A 12554-nucleotide genomic window follows, 5' to 3' on the forward strand; every position below is an offset into this window, starting at 1 on the left:
TGGGGAGATACCTTGAATAAAAGCGACGTGGAAATCCAGAGGCGCACGAGTTCGTCGACACGAGTCAATTCTAGCATCTATCTAGAAATACGGTGTCACATTCTCACTGAACACGTGTCAATTAATCCACCAAATTAATTCATTTCCCCCCTCCCCTCCACCCCGAGAAATCAAGACAACACCACATTTTTGCACTCGATGAATCCGAGGAACAAAACATCGAGATTCGATCTTAAGAAAGAGCCAAAGCCGTTTGGCCGTGTGGATCCAACGGTACCCTTTTCGATCATCGAAGTGCAGTTACGTTGTTCGCGATCGGTACTTGGATGGGTGACCGACGACCACCAACCAACCACAACTCATCTTACGAGAAATATAATATAAAACTTTGTTATATATTATATTATATATCGTTGATATATATTATATATCCCCACCCTAATAAAATAATAAATCGGCTTATAAATAATATTTAGCATTCACAAAGAGAATAGAAGAAAAAATGAAAAAACATATTTTTAAAAAATGGCCAAACAATAGCTTTATAACGAAAAAAAGAATTATTCACTATTTCTCGCACGCATAATTTGATGATCATCAAAGTAGATTACAGTTACAAAGGTATTATTTACATTTATAATAAGAGAATCGAGTTTTCATGAAACACATACACACCACACATACATATACACAAAAAAAAAATAATAAAAACACAAAATCCTTTGCGATGTTATCTGTGTGTTAGTTTAATAATTCCCGAAACAAACGGGACGGCAAATTCTCTCTCTCTCTCTCTCCACGAATCCTCCAAAATTCTCTAGCATGCTGTGTAATTCATTATTTCACTCGTCAGACACTTGTTGTTCACACGTTGCAACCACGTATTATATCCACGATCCTCCGATAAAATTAGCCGTGGCTGGTCGTGACGGGCTTACCGAGAAGCGCGTACATCCACGTCGTCGCCGACGACGAGGAAGCGGCGGCATCCTCGATGAGCGCAGAAGGCCTCTCGCCTTCCCTCTTCTCGGCCAATGCCCTCGTGCTTCGAGGGTTGTCTCTTCGACGACGACGACGACGACGACGACGACGAGGTTCCGCTGTGCTGCCTCTTCTCGCGTGTTCTCCTCGTCGAACGCTTACACCCACCACGCCACGTGCTTACCACCGACGAAATTAGAAAAAAGGCGCGGATCGGCGGCGCGGGGCGTGTGTGTTTCCACCTCGACCCACACACGATGTGCACGAGGAAGGACCCCACAACGCGTGTGCCGGCAACCTTCGCGATCGTTTACCGTGCCACTACTGTTCCACAGAGTTGTGGTGGTGGGTTGTGGTGGTGGTAACGGCGACCGACTTTGCGAACTCACGCGCATTCTTCACCCGGAGACGGCCAACGAACACTGAGCGCGGGTGGGCGGTGGTGGTGGACCCGGACCGGTGGTGGAAGTGGAAGAGAAACACCGATGCTTAGATCCTGCCGCGGATTAACCACGGCCGGACCACGTGCTCGCTCTCCTGCGCCAACACCGACCACACACAGGTGGGAGTTACCTAAACTCTCTCTCTCTCTCTCTCTCTCTCTGCTCTCTCCTCGCTTCTCTCCTTCTTTCTCCGTCAACTTTCCCTTTGCCGCGTCTCTTCCATGTTCCTTCTCGACAGTCGCTTTCGTGAATCGACAGTTCGGTGTCTCTCGATTCTACCGTGTGTCTCTCGGTTACGAGAATTTTAAGTGAAGTTCAACGCGCGCCTATTATTATACGTTTATAATTTTCGTCGAATTTCTTCTCGATTCAAAACGATTCATGCTGTTGTTGTTGCACTTCGAGGAGGGAATATAAATATCGCCCGGTATCTTTTACCAGCGAAGCTTTTTCAAAGATAATCGCCGATTGTGTTTCATTTCGTCGCGCGAATTCTTTATCGTTTTTATCTCCCGCGTTTATTGGTGCATCGTTCTTTTTCTTTTTTCTCGCGTTTCAAAATCCTCGACGATAATCGACGACTTTCTTCGAGTCGACCATTATCGCTCCCAACGATCATCGATATTTACGCGTTTTCTCGAAGCTTGAAAATTGGGGAAAAAACAGGAGGCCACGCCGGTATCGCGTGTCACGGGCGTAAGTGGGAGTGACCGAAACCGCCTACACCTCGCCGATGGTACCGGGACACCCATCGTACGCAGGTCTAATCCCTTGGGAAGGTGCAACAGGAGACCAATAAACGTTCACGCGCTGCCTCCTCGCCCCCTCGAAATTGCTTCCCAAAATTTTGGAAAAAATTGGAACGATCTTTTTAATTAATTTCACCGTTATCTCTGATAATCGAAACTAATAATCGAGTTACATCGTGCAAATTTCTTCGTTTTCGGGTCGTCTCCGTTTCTTTTTTTTTTTTTTTTTTTTCATTTATAACACGAGCTTGTACGATTATTACGTTCGTACATCTTCGTTCGTACGTGGAATTTGGCTAAAATTGTACATAACAGATTCTTAAAGAGAGAACATTGAGAAAATCGACGTCTCCAAAAGAACAAGGAAACGATGTTGGAAGAGATCGATTTTCTTGTACAGTGGATAGTCGGATATTTAGGGTGTAATAGGAGAAAAGAGAAAGTAGTGTAGATTCACAGGTTCCTCGAAATTCGAACGAAAGAGAGGCGCGGATTAATCTGTTGTTAGAGAAATCAAACGAATAAAATCATCAAAGGTGCGACGATTTTAATTGATCGATTTTTTCGAGTCGATCAAATTATAATATATAATAATAATAATAATCTTAATAATCATCGTATTGGGAAGAGTTCAATTTGATTATTCGAATTTTTACGAGTTTCGTTCGAATCTTTCTCCTTTTCTTTCTTTTATTCGCGTATTTTCGCATAGTTTGCCCATAATTTTTTGCCCCTCTTTATCTCTCGAAAATGTATACACGTTCCGACGATAAGAATTCACGCACGAACAGCACGCTCGAAGGCGTCGCCACCTTTAAAATAAATATATGCATTTTTTAAGGAATTTCTTCCCGATATCCATCACGGGAAGCCTAATAAATGCGAATTGTTCGGGCCAGACGTTAATACCAACGTATCTCACACCCGCGTGTGTGCGCGAAAGAAATCGTTATTTCATCGAGTCGACGAATACCGCGTGAATTTTTCTTAAAAGTGGCAGCGAACGATTGGAAGAGGAGGAAAATGTCGAAATATATTCCATTCTTCTGATCGAATGTTTTTCTTTCTTTTTTTTTTTTCTTTTTCTTGGAAAAATTTGCCACAAACTTTTCAAAGTTTTTGCAGATCGTTCGAGGAAATTTGTGCGAAACCACAAATTGTTTGTTAAACGACAGAGTTAGTCGGAGTTTTATGATGTTGTACGATGATCGAATTGGTGGGCGAATGACGTTTGCGAACTCGTTGTAAAGGCTCTTCCTGTAAACAGAGAAAAGGGAGTTGCGCGAGGGTTGGTTGTGTTTTATGAAAAAAGTTTCTCTTGTTTTATTATCGACATCTATCGATAAGCTTATGATAAATATTTATACTCGCGACAATTTTTTTTTTCCTTCTTTTTTTTTTTTTTTTTTTGAGAAATTTTATTTTGAAAAGAGTCGGTTTATTATTATTATTTTTTTTTTTTTACACAGTTCGATTCAGTTCGAGCGAGTTTCTACGCTTCGTGCGCCCACCTTGTCAGAAAGAGGCACGTGTGCGTCTTATTAATCGCTACCTTTTCAGTAATAAGAAGCATTATCGTAGTGGAAAAGAACGTGGAAATTTCTTTAATCGACTCTTTTATCGAAGTTATCTACCTTCATTCCCATCGCGAGCCAATGATAATAATCCGCCTTTGTCTTTACGTTCAAAAGTTTCAACGATAATCCTTCGCAATAATGGAATTTTCTAAAAAAAAAAAAAGAAGAGAAAAAAAAAGCAGAATCACGCGATAAATCGCAATCGCAAAATTTCCTCGATCGATTAACAAATACATCCAAGAATTTTCAGAATATTCGTGTGCGACATAATTAAATCATCCTCCATCTTGAAACCGATCGGAATCGAAATCATCTATCTCGTATCCTTCTTCTATCCCAGACGGCACGTGTCCAACGCCTCACGCGACGCCACCTGTCGTCGTTCCCCAAAACCTTCCTCCCCCTCCCCCACCACCACCAAGATTCCACCAAGCGCGTGGAACGCACGCTCCATACGTTTAATTAACGCTAATTACGCGAATCCAAACCCGATCTCCTGTAATCCCGTACGATCTCCGCTCCCAACCCGATAATTCTCATCGATGTCTCTCCCCTCCCCTCCCCTCGATTCCCGGATCGACATCGACCGTTTGAAGTGACCACGAGTTGAGGGAGGAGGAGGAGGGGGAAGGGAGAAGGGAATTCGTCTCATTAGCGACGATTTTTCGGAGGAGGAGGGCTTGCTCGACGATTAAATTCGACGATTGATTCTCGTACGCGACACTCATCGGTGTCGGGTGTTGCGAAGCTAGTTGGATCGTCCAATTATATCGAGCATTATTTTCGAACGGGGCGGTGGATCCCCTAACGTTTGTTAGTTGGGCAATCGGCTTACAGTATAACGGGTCAATTTTTGAAATGGGATTTCCTGTCGATCCGGAAAGAACGGGTATTGGATCGGGCATTGGATGGTGTCGGTGGTGAATTTTTTTTTTTTTCTTTTTGAGATCGTTCGATGCTCGATCGATTCGATTGGGATTTTATTCAACGGATGGATTACCGTGGTAAATTTGTAGAATTTATTGTCGCGTCTCTCAGCCACGCGACCGAGAAACACTGATCTTTTCCACTCGATCATTGTGTTCACGAAATGCATAAAATTTACAATACGTGGATATTTATATACTTTTCGAAAGTGGTGCAAGTCGATAAATATTATAATATAGAAGAGATATAAAATATAAATCTTGATACGCATTGATCCAATTTATAAATAATAACAGGAAATGAAGAAATAGAAGTGTTTGTATATCGCACTCCTCCATATTCTTATATTCTTCGTATGCCTGGCATCGTTGTACAAATTCTTTCAAATTTTCTTTCTAACAAAGAAAACACGCGATTTCTTTTATTGACCGATTTTAAATCGAATCATTGGCACTTTTCAAGATGTTAAACAAATTATGCAACATCTCATCTTCTTCAAAATAATTATATATATATATATATATATATCAATTTTTACGATCGATCCACCATAATGGAACTAGCCAAAGGTGGATAAAAATTCTCTTCGTTTTGGTAAAAAAAAAAAAAGAAATAATAGCGTCTCGAGGTGTCGATTATTTTCTCGAGAAGAGAATTCTGTCCCGCGTTGATTGGTAAGATAACACTGGTCAATCTTTCGTGCAACACAATACCAACCCCAACCTGTTGAACCCCCTGAAATCGTATTCTTTCGTCCCTTAATTATGCTCGTACCAATGAACCAACCAACGTCGATCTTAAATTCCAAATATCTTCGTGTATTATTTTTAATCAAGTTAAACTTGAATTATTGTTAATCTCGTTTTCAATGAGATTTATTTATAGAAATTAATTATTATACACGATCGAGAAATTGGTGGCTTAACTTGAAAATAATACATATCTCGAAATTATATCATCGTTGTTGTCGCATTAAGGGCGAAAAATGATAAATACCGTGGAATCTAGCTCGACCAGCCCCACTTGACCCTTCATTTGGCTGCATGGCCCAATTATCTGCAATTCAAAATTCGATTATTACGCTTCTCGCTAAATTTTAAAAAAACAATAATTTGAGAGGAAGATTTTTGAAGAAATTTGCAGAAAAATCGACGTACGAATCTCGTCCGATGAAGTAAAATTTCAAAGAAGGAAAATTTTCTATCCACCGTGTAAGTGAAATGTTCGTGTATATTTCGGATAAAATAATTCCGATCCGGAGAGAAATAGTTGTCCTGTTAAAAAAATATTATTAATTATCGAAGCAAATCAAGGAAAATGAAGTTGTTCGCAGGGAGATCGATCGGCAAATGTTGACGGCGTGACAAATTAGCGGATCTCTTTTCTTCTCGTGTCATTGTTACGTTTTTAATAATTGGCTCCGATATTACTTGTTAATTAAGCGCCGAGCCGCGTCCAGTCAGACGCGAACGAAACGAGAGTACTACAACGCAAGGCGTATAAATTAAGAAGCCAGGCGTACTCCTCCACTTTTCGATAAATGTCGAGGGAGGGGGAGTCGACACGATCGAAATCGATTGATTAAATAAAATGGAAAAACTCTTGAGAAACAACAAATTCCTTCCTTCGATTCGAGGATAGAAAGATGCGTCCCAACTGTCGTTCATCAAAATTATCACGCACGCAGAAAATTTCGAACGAAGGGAAATAAGATAAGATAAAAATTGTGTACAGTTTTCTCGTCACTCTGAGTTCTCTAATCAAGATATTAACTTGGCAATTAAATGCAAAACGATCCAACATTGTATTTATGCATTCTCAAGATACAACGACACTAGCGCCACGTGGCTGTTAACCACTTCTCCTCGTACGCTTTCCCCCTCGCCCCTTTTTCTCTTTCTTCATACTTTTCTTTCAACGAGGGGAAGGGAAGGAAAATTTTTGGGAAATTTAGACTCTCGACTCGTTTAGAAGAATCCCCTTCATTTTTCGCCCGATTCAATTTCAAAGTCCGCTCGAAAATTTGAACAGAAAGGACGAGTTTGCACGAAATAACTCCATTGCATTTATCTCGTTACTTTCGATACTTTCTACACCTGTCATTGTTTGGGGAGAAAGGAGCCGTTTTCATGATAGGGGATGTCGCCGACAAGACATAATCTGTCAGGCGCAGGCTTGATGACGTTTATATAATCACGTGGTTAAATTGTTGTCGGTACAGGAATTACGTAACCGGAATTCAACCGCGCCCTCGGTTCAGAGAAACACGAAAATGCGCGGTTGCGATACGTGCAAACGTCCGTATTTATACATTTCATTTCTTTCTCGTGAATATAGTGGATTAGCATTTCTCTTTTCCCTCTTTGTTTACAAACTTTTTATTAACTGCTTTTATATCAACTGCAATTCGTATAATTGTTCTAATCTGTAATTATTGAAACGTTTCTTCTATCAAATGTAAATAATAATAATCAAATGTAAATAAGATGGATTAAATTTCGTCGAATAACATTGGCCGGGCTAGGAAAAATTCGAGCGAATGAAAATGACAAAGGAAGACGCGTATATCCAGTGGGAAACGAAGTCCGGGTGAAAATACATTCAAGTGTAGCACGATTGTGTTATAAAATTGAATGGGGGTCAAATATTCAATTTGTCGTATTTACGATAGCACAAGGATGGAAGAGTGTCAGGTGGGAATGAAGGGTCGTTACAATCTTTTCATTTAATACGTCGCCTCGTCCGTTTCTGAACATCTGTATCCTCGAGCCTATTGTGCGATATACTCGCCAGCTTTATATTGTCCACATACATCGGAACAGATACGAAAGACAAGCGTAAAATACGATTCCAACAATTTCATCTGATAAACAATATAATATCGATTGTATTATAGCCTGTCTATCAAGTGAGAAGAAATCAGGGAAATATCTTTTTCGTAATTTCGGAGTACCAAGAGATAGACATTAGAGTTGACATTTTTATTTCTTCTTTCTCGAACAGAAATATCTTCTTCTTCTTCTTCTAATTTCAAAATAACCGAGAAATCGGTTGAAATTTCGGCGCCTAGCTCTTGTCGTTAAAAGTATTTGCCAGAGAAGTGACAATGGAGCGTCATTGGAAAAAGAAAAAAGAAGAGAATCTCATTCGACGTCAAATCACGCGCAAGAAATAAATAAATTCCATTCCGCGTGATATATATATCCACGCAAAAACTTAATCGTGCACATCTAAATAGAAACGTAATCGGCCGGGGGAGCCGATCAACTCGTTACGCGGCGCAACTCGTGCGTGCATATATTTCTCTATGATATAATACGTTCAATTTGACTATTATAAAATCATCTGTAACTTGTGTACTCGTTCCATCCAGCTTAACTTTGCTCGCGTTAACGCGATTACGCAATAAATTCTCCCGATGAATTGAATCTGCCTCCTCCATGCTTTTCCATTTTCCAACGAGGAGAAACAGGAGGACGAATTACACGTTGTAATTCTGAAGTAGAGTGCAATGGCGAAGAATCTTGAACAAATAAAATTTGGGACAAATGAATACGCGTGTACGTGATCCGATGGAACATTTTCGAAAATATAAGTTTTTGTGAAAATAAAATGGAAGATGATTTCAAACTTTTTCTTTTCTCTCTCTCTCTTATTCGGTTTTTAATAATCGTAATTATAATCGAGGATATGTAAAATTGCCACGAATTATCTCTCTGAAAAGGCACGTTTCGTGAGTAATTACCATAACGTTGGATTCAACTTGTAAATTACGTAAACTGTATCAATTATCGAGTGAATCAGCCGCGATACATTCACTCGATATAACGATTTATCAACGGGGATGTTCTCTTGGTTGCTGATAATGACAAAGGAAATTCACACTTTCCTAATTCTACGAGCCTGTAAAATAAAATAAAATGGGTTAATCCTTATTTTGCCATTTGATTAAAGCGAAATAATTCTATTAAAGGAGCCGTCTGAAATGTCCGATTAAATCGTCCCATTTTTCCAAATAACCTAACCTAACTTAACCAAGAAGCCGCGCTATAAAGAGAGAATATATCTGAACAGAAAGAGGTAACTGTAAAAGTTAAGAATTTCGAATAAATTTCCCTTTCGAGTTATGATCGATGCAACTTTGGCCAACGACGTTTTAGGTTATGTTTTCCGAGCGCGACGTTCGTTTGAAAGAACAAAGCGCGAGGAGAAGAAGCGAGGAGAATCGTACGTTTACGAGCAGGCCAATGTCAAGGCGACCAACTTATTTCCTTATCAATGCGGGGATTACGTAACGAACTGGAAGCACCGATAGCGCGAGCGTGTCCCCTATGTGCTTGACCTGTGACGTAAAAGTTGCAGGAACTGGCGCATGCAAGGCCGTTTTAAATATTTGCCAAGCTTCCTCCGCGCCACGATTCGAGGAGAGTCGAGTTGTTGGCGTTCATCTTTCGATCGATCGCCGAGTTTCGAATTGGAAATCCACCTTCTTCTCGATCGTTCGTTGTCGGATCGCGAAGAAATATTTGGAAAAACTATGATGCGAAATATCCGAATATTTCCGTTCAATTGTTATCACAATTTTTTACGAATTTCGCGTATATTTATGTATCGTTATATGTTATATACTTTGTATACGTCGAAAAATTAATTTTATATTGTATTCGTTTTTTTTTTTTTTTTTTTAGTATCGCGCGGAATTTGAAGTATCTCTTGGATGAAAGAACGTTTCGTATTAAAAAATTCACGGCTTATATATTGGATTATCAGTTACTCGTTTATGTTTGACAGTTATTTATTCAGTGTCTGACACGTAAACACTTTATCTACTTAAAAACCGGTTGACACTTCGATATCTAGCATTCAAGGTAAAATAAATTGTTATGTATTTGCTTTGAAAAACGTAATCACAACTATTAAAATCAATTTTCGAAATATCTGTCCGTTGCATTTCCCTTTTTTCTTTTTTACGTTTTTAACTTGTATTGTATTTTTAGGTAGAAAAAGTGGTATATACATTTTTATCACGAGAGAAGATTTTTCCAAAAAAATAATCAAAGCTCTACTCACTTTCCTCTGACTTGAAGTCGGAGAACTTTAATCTACGCTAAGATGCCAAAATTCTAAACGATACGGAACCTTCATCGGAGAGATTGCCTGTGTGAAGCATCAAAGAAATATGGAATCTTCGTTTTAAAAACAAAGCTTGATTAACCTAATCATCTCGAAAATATACGCGTACCAGTATGTATACGAAAGGATCTATGAGAATTTCTCGATTCTATCAAACCGTTCTGCAGAAAAATCCATTTCAGCATCTCGAACGTGCAAGCATAGGCATAGAAAATAATAAAGATCTAGGGGGAGGGGAGGGAGGTGCGGAGAGGAGACGGTGAGCCATATATCGGAGAAAGTGAAGCCGGTAGTGAATGCAACACGCGTGGAGACGTGACCGGACCGACCGTGGTTTTCAAGAATTCCAACTTGATATTCCACGCCGCTGGAAGCGAATAATTATCAAACGTAAAACGACGTTAACCAAGTGGACCCACTTGGATTCCCTTGCAATCACCGGCCGCCGTTATATTCCCTTACGAATAGAGAAATGTTATTTGCATTTGAAACGCTTCGACCTTTTCGAATCTGCGCCATGCGAGATTTCTGGTTCTAGTCGACACTAGCGCCATGCCTTGACTGGGTCACAGTTGACTGGAGACGAAACGAATTTCTCGTTCGACGTACGTGACAGGATAGATCCGCGTCGATCCGTTGGATTTAAGAAGAGAATATTCGAGTTTTCTTTGTTGGAGCAGAAATTCTGTTTGTTCTTAAGGCAAAGTAGGTTTTTTTTTTATATCCATTTCATTCCTTGTCTCCGTGCCAAGTGCGAGAGTAATTTTGCAATTGTCGAAAATTTTAGGTTAACTGTAATCGAATCGAATGTAGTAGAACTTGATTTAGATTCTATATCCGAATTATGGGTACTAAATGTCGTTAGAAAACGACGAGTGAAAAGTGTCACGGGTTGGTCGAGAGAAAGTTATAATAATAATTCGTGGGATTAAAGATGGTCCAAGTTAGAATAAGCGAGGCGAAGATGCAGTGAAATATACGTGGCGTGACGGAACGATTCAACTCGTTCTATTTCGCTTCTAATTTCGAGATCGAAATAGAACGTTTTATATATATATATATTTTAGGAATTAATTTATTTACGAACGATTTCTTTATTCGACTAATTGGAAATAGTAGAATTGAAAATTCGAAGAGCCGTTTCTATTTTTTTCTACTATAATTTTAAGATATGCAAATAGATAAATTTTTCACAATAAATGAAAGTATTAATTTGAACTATCATTTTTTTTTTTTTTCGCTAAAAAGTACGTCAACGATAAATAAATATGCGACGACATAATAATTGCGCGAGATATGTATCTAACAGAACTAAAAATAATATACAAATGAAAAGTATCGAAGAATAAATTTCGTTTGACTTGCAGAATTCTATCTCGTAGAATGAGATAACGTTAAGTAACAGAGAGATTGTATAATAAATGATAAAGACACGAATAGTACGTAATTACGATGCCAATGTTTTTTCCTATTTGAATTTCATCGATGCACGTTTTAACATAATCGTAAGATTAATATTAATAAAAAAAAAAAAAAAGTTGAAAAAAAAGACACGTGCAACAATGTAATAATATTTAAAATCATGACTTTCCATTTTGCGTTGTACAACAATTCTACGTGAGGGTATGCAGACGTACGTAAATATTTTTATCTCTTCGAATTTTTCTCCTAATCTTTCTCGTCATTCAATAATTTTTTCCCATAATTTATACATTTTTAATCCGGTTCATTATCATTGTTCATGCTCAAATTTTTGATAAAATTTTTGCAATCGATACCCCACTTTTTTTTCAAATTAATTTTTCATATTTTTTTTTTTTTTTTTACAAATTCCAAATTTTTTAGCTCGTTTTATTCGCTCGTTTCTATTCTCTGAAATGAATGGTATCAATCGGAATAATCGGGTCATCCACATTTCCAATAATGCTCGAAGAAAATATGCGAATGCGTGTTTATATAAACGCGAAAAAGGTCGAAAGGTCTGACTTTTGGTATCTGCGAACAACAAAGATTTCAATACTTAGAAAACTTAGCGGAAACTTTGGGAATATCGCCGGAATTAATATTAATTGCAAAATAATTTATACAATATATATGAAATATGAATATGAATACGATTCATACGGATCCACGTAAAAAAATCATCTTCTATCGATTACTTGCAAGTACGACGTATTTTCTGCTTTGCATTCCTTGAACCGCGGCGATTAAACGATTGTTTATTGTTCAATATAATTAATATTTTTTTTCAATCTGTTGGCACGATCTAGGGATATTTTTCGCCTTCAAATTTGCCCGTTCTTGTAAAACTGAATATATATATCTTAATTGATAAAAACAATCGTTTTGATCGTTTTATGATAGTTTTAACATTAAGATTAGATAATTTTAATCGTATATCGTATAAATTAATAGATTCAACTAATTGATGGAATGCATAAATACTTTTAATAAATGTTTAAGAAACGATATCTTAATTTCTCTGAAATTGGAAGATTGTTACGCGAAGATGCGATCTAATCGCTCATCAACGAAGATACGAAGAGTGAACAATGCAATGCTGGGAGTGAGAGAGAGAGAGAGAGAGAGAGAGAGAAGTGGTTTCACCGAGTAAAATATTAAATTTCCAAGTCAACAGTGAGAAACTTGCAAGTAACTATGAATGATGTAACATTCGTACATGTTCGATGTTTACTCGATAATGGAAAAGAATACATTTTTCTTAACTACAAAAATTACGCATA

At 38.3% G+C, this 12554-nt stretch overlaps 1 protein-coding gene across 6 annotated transcripts in view; it reads right to left on the bottom strand.

Moving 5' to 3' along the window:
* Window positions 1-12554, bottom strand: part of cyc (basic helix-loop-helix ARNT-like protein cyc) — a 55888-nt gene that overhangs the window by 37115 nt on the left and 6219 nt on the right. For 5 of the 6 annotated variants that reach the window (XM_086913673.1, XM_086913677.1, XM_086913674.1 and 2 more), the window contains exon 2: window positions 939-5733. In XM_086913673.1, coding sequence (XP_086769799.1) covers window positions 939-954 — 16 coding nt within the window. In that variant the 5' untranslated portion in view covers window positions 955-5733. Of the gene's footprint in view, window positions 1-938; window positions 5734-5834; window positions 5952-12554 lie in introns of all 6 variants that reach the window. The other variant, XM_086913671.1, reaches the window with a different exon arrangement.

This window comes from Apis florea, unplaced genomic scaffold (assembly GCF_048593485.1).
Source record: "Apis florea isolate Af1SG1 unplaced genomic scaffold, ASM4859348v1 contig_1914_pilon, whole genome shotgun sequence".
NCBI lineage: Eukaryota > Metazoa > Arthropoda > Insecta > Hymenoptera > Apidae > Apis > Apis florea.